The following is a 14,086-nucleotide window of genomic DNA, read 5'->3' on the forward strand; positions in this document are numbered from 1 at the left end:
GTACAGCCCAAAGTATCTGTATTGACGAGCTCTGCCAGATGAAAAGATAATGGGCATCATGACTCCAGGCACTCTATCTGTTAACAATGTATCAAAATAGGCAGCCATTAATGGTGTGCTGAAATTTTTGTGACATTGATTCTTTTTAAAAAAAAGTCATGAAAATAGAAGCCTATAGCTAAAAACGACATTTCTAATGTTTGTGTGTGTGTATACTCAAAACTACACATTTTCTGTCCAGCCTGGTCAGTCAGTATACTATCACTGTATACTGAATCATGTAGTCAGTGTGTGCTTACTGCAGAACATTTTAGAAACCCTAATTATCTAATCACATAGACTACCAACAAGATAAAGTAAGGAACAGCCATTTCATAAGTGATTTGTTGGACTTTAACCAGTCTTTTGCTTCTCTATGAGTTTTATTCATATGCATGCAGATTACAAATCCTATAATGGATAATGAGTGACAATAGGAAAGAACTTCTTCTTGTGAAAGTTGGTTCTAGCAATTAGAGCAATCTAACAAAAGGTTTTTGAGGTTGTCTATTTGGTATGTCTTCAGGTTAATCATGTTATGTTACAGTAGGTCACAGCCAGGCATTATCAGCCTATTGTTACTGCTATGTAAAACATTCATTCCAGAATGAGTGAAGGGATTGAGAGGTTCCCGTCAGCAGTGCCCATAATAAACTGTATTTCTGAGAGAACAGAGTGGGATAACCCCATAAGCTCTTTGGCTGAAGGAATTTTGATGCATTATAAATTCGTACCATTGAAGCTGATACATATTTGGGTAGCCATAAGGAAATTTCATATGTTCTTTATTGAGGATGTAGGAAAACCTATAATTTCTTTGCAGATGTTTTTAATGCAAAGTATTCTAAGTACAAGTACAGTCTCAGTACTTTTTAGATCACTTTTCTGCCATGTATTATACAGTAATCAATGGGCTTTTACAAGGCCTTATTAAAACAAAGCCAAGTTAATATTGATTCATCACAAAGATTACAGACCTTTGAGTATTTTATCCATCTTTATGTTAGTAAGGACATGCACATAACTTTATTAACTTTATTCTTTAACAATTAGTCCATCAAAGCAATACGTTTCCTTGAACTTCTGAAAGTCTCAGTCTCAAAAATAAGGAATCATTTCCTTATATTTGTATTTTTGTTAGACATAAACTTTAGAAGAAAAGAGGAGCAATGTTTCTGGGGTCAGAATTTGAACTCTAGAGTACCATTAATGTACTATACTCCCAAATGATTTATCAGGAGAAGACCAGTAGTAAATAAAAGTTTAAAAGACCCAAACATAATAAAGTGTCAGTAGAAGTAAAAGTCTAGAAATTTTCAAGGGCAGACATGTATTACATGAAAATAAGAAACATTAATTATATTTTGTTTAAAACACCATTTTCAAATAAGTTTTTGCCATCATTGTAAATAAAAATATTTTTTTTCATGGCATTTTTTTCATGGGCAATTATGGTACATCATAACACTACAGATATGATGGGAAGGAATATGAAATGGGATCTTATTTCATAGAAATTTAAATGAGGTTTTTTTAATGATTATATCTGAAACCTACAGTATTATTATAGTTATCTAGATACAAAATATTTCACATTTTCTTTCCATTTCTAGTTATTGAGCAAAAATGACAATCTCTCTCATAATATTTATTTCTTAGGGTCATGTACTTTACAGAAGCTGACATTAAAATCCTATCTAGATATTTTCTAACTTGGCAAAATACTTAGCTAAAGTAATTTTCACTGATTGTGGAATGTATAGTCAGCAAATAGCAAAAACAAATTAGAAATTAACAAATTAGAAAGTCATAATACTATTTATAATCATGAGCAATTAAAATTTTTGAGGCAAATTATATGAAGAAAATGAGAAAGACATGAGTGGAAAGAATGGATTTAAATCATGACACTAATAATGTGATCATTCAATTTACAATGTTAAATAATTCAGTCTGTTATATTCTGAATGTAATTTCTCAACATTAACTGTCACTGAATGATTTTTACTCTATTATTTTTGTGACCTTGTAAGCTATTAATTTGACCTTAAAAGGTGAAGTGATTATAACATAACAGTGAATACAATAAGGAAAATGACTGAGAAATCAAAAGAAAGTTTAGCTGAGTTTTGATGACATAAAAAAAAATCTTATTCTTAGAGCTTTCTTTTCCTGGGCTTCTTTCAGTTGGATTCTCACACGTTAGCCATGCTGCGAGTGAGGTGTCAGGCACAAGCAAATGGTGTGACCACAACTCCAGTCCCTCTACACAAGCCCTGTTATGAAATGCAAAGCAACCAAACAATACAGTCCTGTGCAGTTCATCTCATTGTCTAATAGCTAATGCTGGCCATGTTTAAGGAAGGACTGAACATTCCAAGCCTATCCACATGTGAATAACATCACCTTTATTATGTGAAAAATATACCTGTCCCAGTAACATCTGCTCTGTTTTTTATAATTTGTACCCAAACTCTGTCAAACTTTTGGGAAAAAAAAATCAAGACACTCATTTCCCAAGAGGCAATCTCAGACTGTTACAAATCAAAACTCATTGGAGTGGGGCAAGAAGGAGGAAATTTCAATTGAGGAAAGTTAACCATCAGGAATATTCACAGTCTTCTTGCCATTAGGCAAGAACCTAAGGACCAACATAGACAGAAGATGAGGTCCCCAAGCTCATCACGTTAGAGCTGAGCACCAATTCATCCCACCCCATCACTCCTAGGGCACTGGATTCATATGGCAGACTGCTGACCACAAGGAGGCAAGTTTGTGGTTTCACATAAATTTTCTAGGCCACTAAAATGTCTTCTGTCTTGCACTCTTTCTTCATCCCTCTACTAAGGAGTATCATCAATTAGCTTAATTTACAGATTACAGTATTAGGGAGGAAAATTTCCTAAAATTTTTGAATTTCTTGATTATTGCTGACCTTCATACTGAAGAAGTTGGAGGATTAAAATTTCTTTTGTAGAGCAAAGATAGTGAATACCACAAAGGTTGAAGTAGTTGGATAATAGAAGAAGATATCCAGCCCCATTTTGGGGTTCTTGTTTTATTATTATTTTGATGAGGTTTTTGGTTTGTTGGTTTGGGGAGTTTCTTTTAAACTGTTCTTTGATTTTTAAAAAAGAAAAGTTAGGAACAAAAACCTCTGGAATGCTTTTTCTCAGTAACTGTAATTATTTGATAGCATGCTAATATGCTGAATCTTTGGAATTACTGACATTACTGAGGTTGAGAGACTCAATTGCTTGCATTCTTCACAGATCAGGAGAAGAGCAAAATAACTAGAATTTATTCATTAGAAGAGGCTAGGAAGAGGCGAGGATCATATCTATGTTTCTTAGAACTTTTCAAGGTCATGTTTTTATATAAGTAAATAATTGGGAAAACCCAACAAAAAGCCCTCATGAAATGGGTGGTGGGAGTGGTTGACACTGAGGAAGAGATCCTGATTGTCAGGCATCACCAGAATAGGGGATAAGCTTTGTATCTAGAGTGCATGCTATATTATTTTTCCCAAATGTTTGGATTGCATTTCCTTTTGTTCGTTACTCTTTGCAGACTAACTCTGATCAATCTAAGTTAAAAATAAATAAATAAATAAATTGAAATGAGTTTGGGAACTTTTGCATTGCTGAAATTGCCCTGTGATAGATCTGCCATCAGATTTCATTTAAGTCTTTTCAATTTATTGCTAGCTTCTTCTGTGAATTTGACAGTGTAATATTTTGTGACAGTTAAAGCTTTGCTTCATGTAAATGGACTTTGATTTCAGGCATTCCAAAGAAATTTAATACAGGTCTGTCCCACACTGATAAAGGAAGAAGATAGACATACATAACCAACAGAATTTTTGACACTTTTCTGCCAAGTCACACTATGTAGCTTCAGCTGAGAAGTGAAAAATAATTCTGTTTAACACTGCCCTATGGAGTCTAAAGAATGTTCACTGAATTTCAGTCCTGAACTTCCAATCCTGTATACTGAGTCATGAAAAGCTCACACCATTCCGTCATGCATCACTTTTTAATGACCTTCTTCAACCTTTATAAAAAGACTTAACAAAGGAAATGAGTATCCATAGTTGTTTCACCATTAAAAAGATAGTATTTAGTATGAATAGCCCCATTCAAAACCCTCAAGTTCCATGAAAAATCTAGTATTCATTATATGAGTTCATTATGAAAGGATAGTATTTCAAGACAGACAATTTACAAATTGTTATACATCTATCTTTTTGTACTGTTATATTCAGAAGGTTGCAAGAGGAGAAGGAATGCAGCATCAATTGTGTATATTAGGCTACAGCAGAAAAGTTAATGGGAAAAGCTGAAAGAGAAGAAAGGGATAGAGGACCTATTGCTTACCCAGGCTCTTTGTGGTGGTACTTGATGGGAGGAAGAGTGTAAGTGGCACAAAAGAGGATCAGAATGAATAAAAGAAAAAATGTTTTTGAAGAAAAACTTTTCTCAACCTGAATACAGTCAAGAAGTGGAGCAGGTTGCACAGAGAGGCTGAACAGCCTCCATGCTTGGAAGTTTTCAAGGTGTCACAGAATAAACCCCTGAGCAACCTGGTCTGATCTCATCCCTGACTGTGTTTTGAGCAGGAAGTAGAGGGCTCCCACAGCCCCTTGCAACCTGAATTATTATTTTATCCTATGATTATATGGTACTGGGTACCCAACAGCTGCAAAAGAGAGAAGGCTTTAGTAGAGTAATAGGAAAAAGGAAAAATTATTGCCAGATGGGAAAAGAGGCAAGAAAACCCTTATTGCGATAGCTTTCTCCACTTGTTCCCTATTGCAACTATAGAAGGAGGCAGGTACATCCAAAATTAGGAACAGGAAAGCTGGCTGTCTACAAAGTCTTCACACCAGCCCTGGAAGGAGTGATGGGGCTGGAGTGGAGAGTCTACCAAAATAATTTAGATAATTATGTCCAAGAAAAGACATATATGTTAAGAGTAATCTAGAACAATTTGTTCCTTATGCTGTGTTTTGTTTTTGTAACTTGTAACAGAATTGTATTTCTCTTTACTTGACAGAAGTCAGTACACACACTCTCTTGGATTTAAATATTGTCACACCATAAACCAGAGTCACTTCACACATGGAAGATACCACCTTCCCTGGAAAGATGGATATACTTGGGGTGCACTGAAAAGAAATGTTTGAGCTGTCTATATTCAGGGCTCCTCCTGAGTTTTCATGTTGCTTCCACACTAGGTTGCAGGAGTCTTTTTGTACTGTTTACACCGGTTTATGCAGAGAAAGACAACTCCCTTGGTACGTCTGGAACTTCTTTGATGAGAAACCTGAAAGTGGAAAATGGCTTCACACTTCAGGAGGGAGGGATGGAAAGGAAAACCTGTCACACTAACATACCACATACTTGCAAAAGTCTTCCTCCCTTTTTATTGTTCATTGCCCATCCAAAGATGAAAGACTGAGTTCCATTCCTAAGACTTAATATTTTTTTTGCCTACATATTCAAAACAGAAGTAAAACTCTTTGGAAGTTCACAGTTAGATTATATTGATAGTGACACTGGAGGAAATGGGGAAGCAACAATCAGCTTCACTTTAAAAGTGAAATAGGAAAAAAGATATATAAGATGTCAGTATCAAGGATATTAGTAAATATCTATGAAGATATGTGTAAATATTAAAATAATTTCTAATTTCAGGAAAAAAAAAGATGAAGTTGAATGTGCAACCATGGACAATAACATTTTTATCTTATACAACTTTGTTTCTCTTTTAGTGGCAAAGCATTACTATAACACTGGTTGAGAAAGTGCAGATGGTTGCTGTAATCCTAGGATCACTGTTCTTAGTAGCAAGTGTGACTTGGCTTCTATGGTCAGCCTTCAGCCCTTATGCAGTATGGCAAAGAAAGGACATCCTTTTTCAAATCTGCTATGGAATGTATGGTTTTATGGATCTAGTATGCATAGGTAAGCTCAAAATCTTTAAACAGCACAGACTGTGGTTTAAGACTGTGACTATTTCTATTTTTTCTAATTGGTCACTCTAATTGATCACTCCAGTTCTTTGCAGATTTATTCTCAGCTGATACCCTTTGTCAAGTGCTGCTTTTTACAGTGTTGCAAATATTGCAGAGAGAAAAGAATCAAAGAAGCTTTACTCTCAGATTCATCAGTGTATTCCTAAAATCTTAGTGGTGAGAACAGGATCAGTTTAAATTTCTTGATAAAACAACTAGCAAAGTTCAGGAAGTTAAACAGATGAAAATATGAAAGACATCATTAAAATCATTAGTAAAATTACATACTGTCATCTTCTGGTGCCAGTTTAAATTAGATTGTACCATCCTGAAGCACAGAAGCCCTTGAAGATGTCAACAAACTGCACACCCAGAATTAGGTTGCTCAGATTTATATAGGTCACTGTGCTAGAAATGGAGGGGAGCAGAGATGGCAGGCATGAGTTCTTTGCACATCATAAACAATTATGAAATACTCACACAGTGCTAACTATAGTAACTTGCTTTACTATTGAAAAGTCCCAAGTCATTTAGCTGAAATCTTGTAAAAGAATTCATTGTACTGAACATTGTACTGCAACACTGTGTTAACCACTTTTGAAATTTCTGAAAATACACTGGACTTGGGAATATTTAAATAGAAATCCCTTTAGTATTTGGTAAAACAACGTGATTTGATTGTTAGAATATTTATGATTATTTGGAGAGAAAATTTACATTAAATATTACTTAATTATATAATTTAGAGAATTAAATTTACATAATTAGTAATAATTATTTACATTAAACCACATTAACAGAATTTTAATTGGAAGAAAATCCAGAAGTCAAACGCCATCTGATATTTGCATTGATATTTCTGAGAGATAAATGTTACCTGAATCTTATATATGGGAATTAGGACAGTGCTGAATTCTGCTTGTAAGGAACAAAGAAATAGAATGACTCCTAATATCAAGGCGTTTGCTTCAACTGTAAAGCCACATGATCTTTTATTGAAACCATCCCATTACTCCAAAGTATTTATATTTCAGCTACATCAGCAGTTCTGTTCATTTTGTAATTTTTGTTAGAGAAGCCTGCTTTGGAATATTGTGTAACACAGAATTGCTTCTGTGAATCCAAATCTCAGACAGAAAAGTGAGCAGAATCTCATACTTTGGACAAGTGCTCATCTTTTAAATTAATAAAAGGACTCAGATACATGTCCTCTTAGATGCTGATTTCTGAATATCACCTCTTCCAGCTTAACACTCAATATTGAGGGCTTTGCTTGTTTAAAAATACACTAAAGGAAGATAAAATGTGCTTCAGACATTCCAAACATTTCATTTATATGGAATTCTGGTTTGTTTGGGTTTTTTCCCCCAGTAAAAAAATTAAATTTGGTATGTATCAGCTAGTTGAATTAACCAGTTACTTCAAATTATTTTCATTTTTCCCATTTGTTTTACTTTTAAAACACCTAAACCACATTTAACTCAAAATCATCCAAGAATGTCTGTGGGTGATCAGAAATATTACTCTATTTATCCATAGAAGCAAGTATTTGGAAGGCGACCTTCCATAGATTGGTACATGCAGTTCTTTAGCTGCCTTTCAAGCCAGCTAGGCTCAAGCCACCACTGAAGGGGAAGCTGCTGAACAAACGTGTGCCTCATATGGAGCTTCTGGCTCAAGTACAGCCTGCAGGAGCAAAGCAAACACACAGATAAACCGACTTGCCTGTAATTTAATAAATGCATATTTTACAGAACAATCATAAATAACACATGAAAATTTAAATGTAAAAGTGACTACTATTAAATTTATTTGGACACTTTTGTAGTTACAAAATTCACTGCAGATATGACTTAGGAGTTTTTTAGACTGTATCTGGAAATTCAGAAAGCTGTATAAAGGAGGTTTGGTAACTGAGGAATTTTGATAATCCAGATTCATTCAGACTCACTTATTCTGCATATAATTTCAAGTAATTTGCATTCTGTTAGCTTGTAAGATCTTCTTGTAGCTCCTAAAAGTATTCCTTAATATAGTCAACCTTATTCAATTTCATCTTTTTCTTTAATGATAAAGTGAGGGGGTTTAGACTGATAAATTTAATTTAAAATTTTCAAATAATATTCTCTAATAGATATATGTACTTATTACTTATAAATTATTTTAAAAATCCCAAACACTTCCCATTATGCTGATGACTTCCCAAGTTAACTTGGGAAGTTAACTTATTAACTTATGATTTTACCATTATTATGTATTATTATTATGTATAATCTCTTCTATCATAAAGCTTTTAATGCTTACAACCAGCTACAGCTCTCAGTTAAGATCCCCTCTCCTTTTATTTGTGTTTAGTTATCCATGGCATTCTCTTAGTTTTCAACAGGATTTACAGTGAGCAAATGCCTCTACTCCCACTGTAATCTCCCTTTATTTCAATGAAAAATTTGTGCAGATGTACAGGTTTTCCTGTGCACCACTTATTTCAAGATAGTGCTTGAGATACTGGTGGTATGACCAAGATTTATTCCACCTGCCTTCAGTTATGTTTCCCGACACCTTTGCAGAAACAATACAAATACTTTTGGTCATTTGTGAAGTGTAGATATCTCCACACAAAAAGTGTGAAGCACTTTTTGAAATGTTTTGCTATAATTTTAAAAGGCAGTTTGCCTAAAGTTACTGACATTTTTATGACATCTTTGAAAATGTGCATGTAAAAATTAATTTACTCAACGATTGACTTATATATCATATGTATCACACCAATCACTCTCTTATTAAGTAAATTACACCTATCTTGTATTTTTATTCCTTGTTTTTACATTTCAACAAAAGAAAGATCCTGAAGATTATAGATCACCAGAATAATATGTTCTGTTCATTCTAGTGTACATGTTTTATTGGTATCCAGTGTTCTCTTTCTTCTAATCAGAATTTTTTCAGAGTTCTTCCTGACAAATAGGATTGTTTTAACTTATCAGTGCTGGTTTTAACACTACAAGTCATTACCTTGTACTTTTCTGCATCAAAGCTGAGCGTAAAGCTGTTCTCTTTAAAATTTGCTATCGGTAGTTTTCCTAAAGCAAACCTTGAACACCCTGATCAAGCAGAACTACAACCTGTGAAACCCAGAGCTATTCCAGTGATAGTGCTAGGATCAGACCATCCATGTAGGGATTACCAAAGGGAGTGAGTTCATGAAAGGAATGAATTATATAAATCCCTTATCTACCCACAGAATAACAGTGTATCAAGTCTTTGCCATTCTACTTTCTAAACCTAGATTATTTTGCATAACAGAAAAGTCATAGAATTTTATATATTTTTCACTGGAAAATAGTTATACCTACTGGTCATAAATGGTTCTAACATGAACAAAATCTCTTACAAATAATAACAGTTGACTTGCAATCCCAGAACAACAGTGCTGCTCCTTTTCCAGCAGTGAAAAGCAGCTGTTACATTGCACTAGACACAACTGGTGCCAGTAGTGCAAAGGAGTAAGTGATGGGAGCGAGTATGCAAGATGTGAATTGCCTTCTGAAAGCCTCTTTCTTCCCTGCTAAGGAATTTGATGCCTTGCAACATTCCTGTAACTCCTTGGTTGTAAAAAGGAACAGACTGAAGTTATTTACAAAGAACACATCTAGCTGCACTTCATATGTCTTTACTCAAAAAGTCTTTTTTTCTCCCACACTAGATCTAATTCTAAATAGTTTATAAAGAATTATATTACTATTTTTAGCATGGATATATTTCACTTTAATGCTGTGAGCTATTGATTGCTTTCTTTTTTTATATATGTGGGCCCTAGAATAGTTTTAAGACATAACATTTTGTCCAGAGATAAAGTCTGTTTCTGAAAATGATCTTTTATCCCTTGATAAAATCTTGTGATGTTTCTGGGAGGAGCATTCCTAAATTATTATATATAAGATTAGGGTGATAAATAAGATGAAGCTGTAACCTAATACCACCAAATATGAATGATATAAGACAAGCTGACTGCTTGTAAAGACATTCAGTAGTAAAAAATTCAAGCATCTTATGAGTCAGGGTAAGAAAACCCTTGAGTACAGTGAAAGAATAGTACTTGGCAAAAAGATAAGAAAAGATTATAAAATTAAGATTCTTCATAATCCTGTTGGCTGGATCCCACTGCAGTCCCTCCATCTTAGAGATAAAATCTTCTTAGGACCATATGATATTTATATGGGTCCATCATCCAAAAACTCTGTTTCTTGAATATATTAATTGGACACAACACCTGAACAGCTAACAATAATGAATTGTAATTCTTCTTGGGATCATCTGAGTCAAACAAATATTTTCCCCCTACAGGTGTTCAGCTGTGTCCTCTGTGCTGTTGAAATCATGGTGTTTGGAGAAAAATCAGTATTCTTCAGGGATTTGTTCTTGGTTTCTCTCTCATTGCTACATTAATTCCTGTAGAAACCTCAGGAGAAAAGCAATTATTTGCCATTTTCTTACAGCTCCACTTCAGTGACTAACTACTTACGTTTTGAGCATCAGAACTCCCCTGGACCTCGAAAATCTCTAGTATTTAAAACTTACCTGGAGTTCCTCTTGTTTGTGATCTTGGAAGTGTTGCCAAGAACTTTCCCTTCCACCCTGATGCCTTGAGAAGGCTGACCTAGAACCGAGGCTAGACAGAATTAAGAATAAAGTAGGTATTTATTGAAAGGCCTTAAAGGATACACCTTGGGCAGTACAGGAGCCTGGCCATGGCTATACCCAAGATGGACCTAAAAATGGTCACAAAATGGATGACTGGTCACGAGGTCTCACATTTTTATAAGTTTTGGTCCATCTGCATATTAGGGTTAATTGTCCAATCACTGCTTCAGGTTATGAAGTCTCATCCTTGTTTTCTCTCTTCACCATTGTTTATGCTTTGGGCCTGAAACTTGCAATGATTGTCCTTGGTATCAAACTAGAAAATTAATTGTTTTGTCTACCTACTCTGTGAAGAGAGCTCACTAGCATTTAATATGAAGCTCAAAACTACACACCTAGACAGCACAGAATCTGAAAAATATGAAAGCTAAAACTTAAGGCATCACCCCCAGTTCTTTTGCCTCTTCTATGAAGGTATCTTTCCAATCTATAGCTCTATCAAAAAGGGAGCTAAAACTTTTCATGAAAGGAATTTAGAAAACGCTCCTTTTCTCCTTCAGCACTGCCAAATCTGACAATTTTATGCCAAGGCTTGCAATATTTGATCCTTTGTTTTATAGCACTTTTTGTTTTATGTGACTGCTTCCACTATAAAGAAAATATCTCATCCTTGCCAATGTTTAAAAACTTTGAAACATAATTTCAATAAATTCTGAAAGCCCCAAAACAGTAAAAAAGAGCTCCCTGAGAGAAGTCATCCTACAACGTTTTTTTGTAGTAATCTTTGAAAGATATTTTGACTCTTTAAATGCACTTCATGTATCTCAATGATCCTTTCTCAAGGACTTCCTTCTCTATTCTGAAATATGTTGTTCAGTTTCTAGTGGAATGCAGACATGTACCTTTACTTTGGATTAAATAGGTTCTTTTAACTCTGCTTCATCACAGACTTGAGAGAAGTTGGACCAAATAATGCTGTGTTCCAGGAACAGGTTGAGGGAGATTATTCTCATCTCCTTTATCAACTTTATAGGAAATCAAAAAGAACACAAAAAGAGGAATCTTTGTCATAGCAGTAAAACCATGGCTAATTTGGTTTGTAGATTCTGTACGGGATCAAATACATTTATTCTTTTTTATACAATCAAGCCAGTGTTAAAGGTACATTTATGTATTGACTAAATTATAATTATGCTAAATTTTAAAGACAGGTTACTTTATATTTGAGAAGCTAAAGATAGAAATCTTGCAATCAAGTAAAAAACCCACTAAAATGCTTTGCTGTTACAAAGTGCATTTAAAATATTTACCATTTAATTAAGTTGGTTTTATGCTACTTTTGCTGTACTGTATGCTTCAATAATTGTAGGCAACTTGAAAGCCTTGCAGAGATGCTGCATTCACTATCATGTCCTGAATGAAATCTTTGTGTTTCTCCATCTTTCAGTGTAATGATCTTTAAAAATGTGTTAAAGTAGGTGCTTCTATCTGCAAATCATTGCACTTGAAAGGGAGGTTTGCTGTTCATGTAAATATTTTTACCACCCTTTCTGCTTGTGTCATCTTTCTGTAAGCATCTCCTTTCTGGTATCAGTCAATAGTGTTAAAGGACCTCAGACACTTAAATCACAATTTTCTTGTGTAGAGACAGATGATATACAATCTCTTGGGCTAAAGGACACCACAGATCATATTATAGATGTGGCCATGTATAGGAAAGTTTTAGGCAAGGAGCACACTGGACAAAAAGATTTTAAAATGTTTTTGGCTAGGCAGATTGCTCTCTTCCCAAAGCAGGGAGCCAGAGAAAACAGGTGGTGTTGCTCAGAACCGTGTAAGTTTCCTCAACCAGGCTGGCTGAGGAAAAAATTAGTAAGAAGGCAGAAGTCCCATGTGTCTCCCCAGTAGATCCATATTTGCAATACTCACTTATAAAGAGTGTGAGTACAAACATACATACATACAAAAAGTTAGGAGCTTCTTTAAATTTCTTTAAATAAGTAACTTGAATGCATACAATAGGCATAAATATTAGCTACATGGAAATTCATGAGCAGATTGGTCACTTGAGGACTCCAGAAATTCTGTGTTTTCCTTAAAGGATATTTTAAAAGATTTCTGGGTCTCAAGAAAAAGATAAGTTGCAACTTTTTCCTATTGAATACTGAAGAGAAAGAAGAAAGTCTATCATCCTTACCATGCTCATTGTAGTTAATAATAACATTTAATTTCTTGTTGTTCTAAAGAAGCAGGACAGGAAGGTCATTATACTTACAGCTGTTTCATAAATCTTCTGTGCTTCTCACTTGAACTGGGCATAAGAACACAGTTAAATTTGTCTGTATCTGTACTGAATTCTACAAAACACTCTTAAACAAATTTAGGACTATCTTGTTCACTACAGAAGGCCTAACCTACTTAAAGGTCTTCTTAAACCAGTACAAATCTCAGTAAATAAATACTTACCATGTAAATAAGTACTTACCATGAACAAGGGCAGCACTAGAATAAACAGTCTATATCCAAATTTTTTGCATTGGTTTTCTTAAATCTGAATAATTTTTTTAGTTGAGTATGCTCAGATTATTGCAGTATTGGTTATGTTGAGCTTTCATTCAGAACAACTTTATTTCCTCTGCATGTTCCTGCCTCCCAGACAAATGACTAACCAGTTAAATTGAATATGTACAGTTTGTTTGAATTATTTATGTTATGAGTAATTTAATTGCATCTGGAAATTGTCAGAGTCATTAAAATGTGTTAAATCTCCATTTGGTCTCAAAATGGTATCCACTGACATTTTGTATAAATGCTTTTTTTCCCCCTCTTACTTTCAGGACTGATAGTCCATGAAGGTGCATCTGTTTATCGAGTGTTTAAGCGCTGGAGGGCTGTGAATCTACACTGGGATGTGTTAAATTATGACAAAGCCATGGACATAGAAGAGAGCAATCGAGGAGAATCCTCAGCAGGGAGGACATTGTGGCTGCCACTGACTGCATTTAGAAACAGAAGTTTAGTTCATCCAACACAGTTAACCTCACCGAGATTTCAGTGTGGCTATGTGTTGTTACACCTGTTCAACCGCATAAGACCTCAGGAGGATTCATCAGAGGATAACTGCTCTGGGGAAGTAGTGATGAGAGTGACCTCAGTGTAAAGATTGTGCTCACTGTGCTACACAGATAAGGATAACATGTCCTGGTGTTACAGGACTTCGGAATGTAGTTATGATGAATGGTGAAACCATTAACACTTGAAAAAATATATACACTTCTTTTTTTTAAATTTCATGTTTTTTATATGATCAGATAAAACACAAATACATTTTTCTGGGGAAAAAAAGTCTCTTGCTTTTTATATAGTCTGATTTATTGAATCTTTTCTCAA

General features: G+C 34.6%; 1 protein-coding gene across 1 annotated transcript in view; it reads left to right on the top strand.

Annotated features, from left to right (window-relative positions):
* The window catches only part of MARCHF11 (membrane associated ring-CH-type finger 11), a 32,390-nt gene extending 18,534 nt beyond the window's left edge, over nt 1-13,856 (top strand). Inside the window, exons 3-4 of the mRNA XM_058833191.1 lie at nt 5,813-6,005; nt 13,534-13,856. Coding sequence (XP_058689174.1) covers nt 5,813-6,005; nt 13,534-13,856 — 516 coding nt within the window. The remainder of the gene's footprint in view (nt 1-5,812; nt 6,006-13,533) is intronic.
* Nucleotides 13,857-14,086: the final 230 nt, after the last annotated feature.

This window comes from Poecile atricapillus, chromosome 2, assembly GCF_030490865.1.
Source record: "Poecile atricapillus isolate bPoeAtr1 chromosome 2, bPoeAtr1.hap1, whole genome shotgun sequence".
Taxonomy (NCBI): domain Eukaryota; kingdom Metazoa; phylum Chordata; class Aves; order Passeriformes; family Paridae; genus Poecile; species Poecile atricapillus.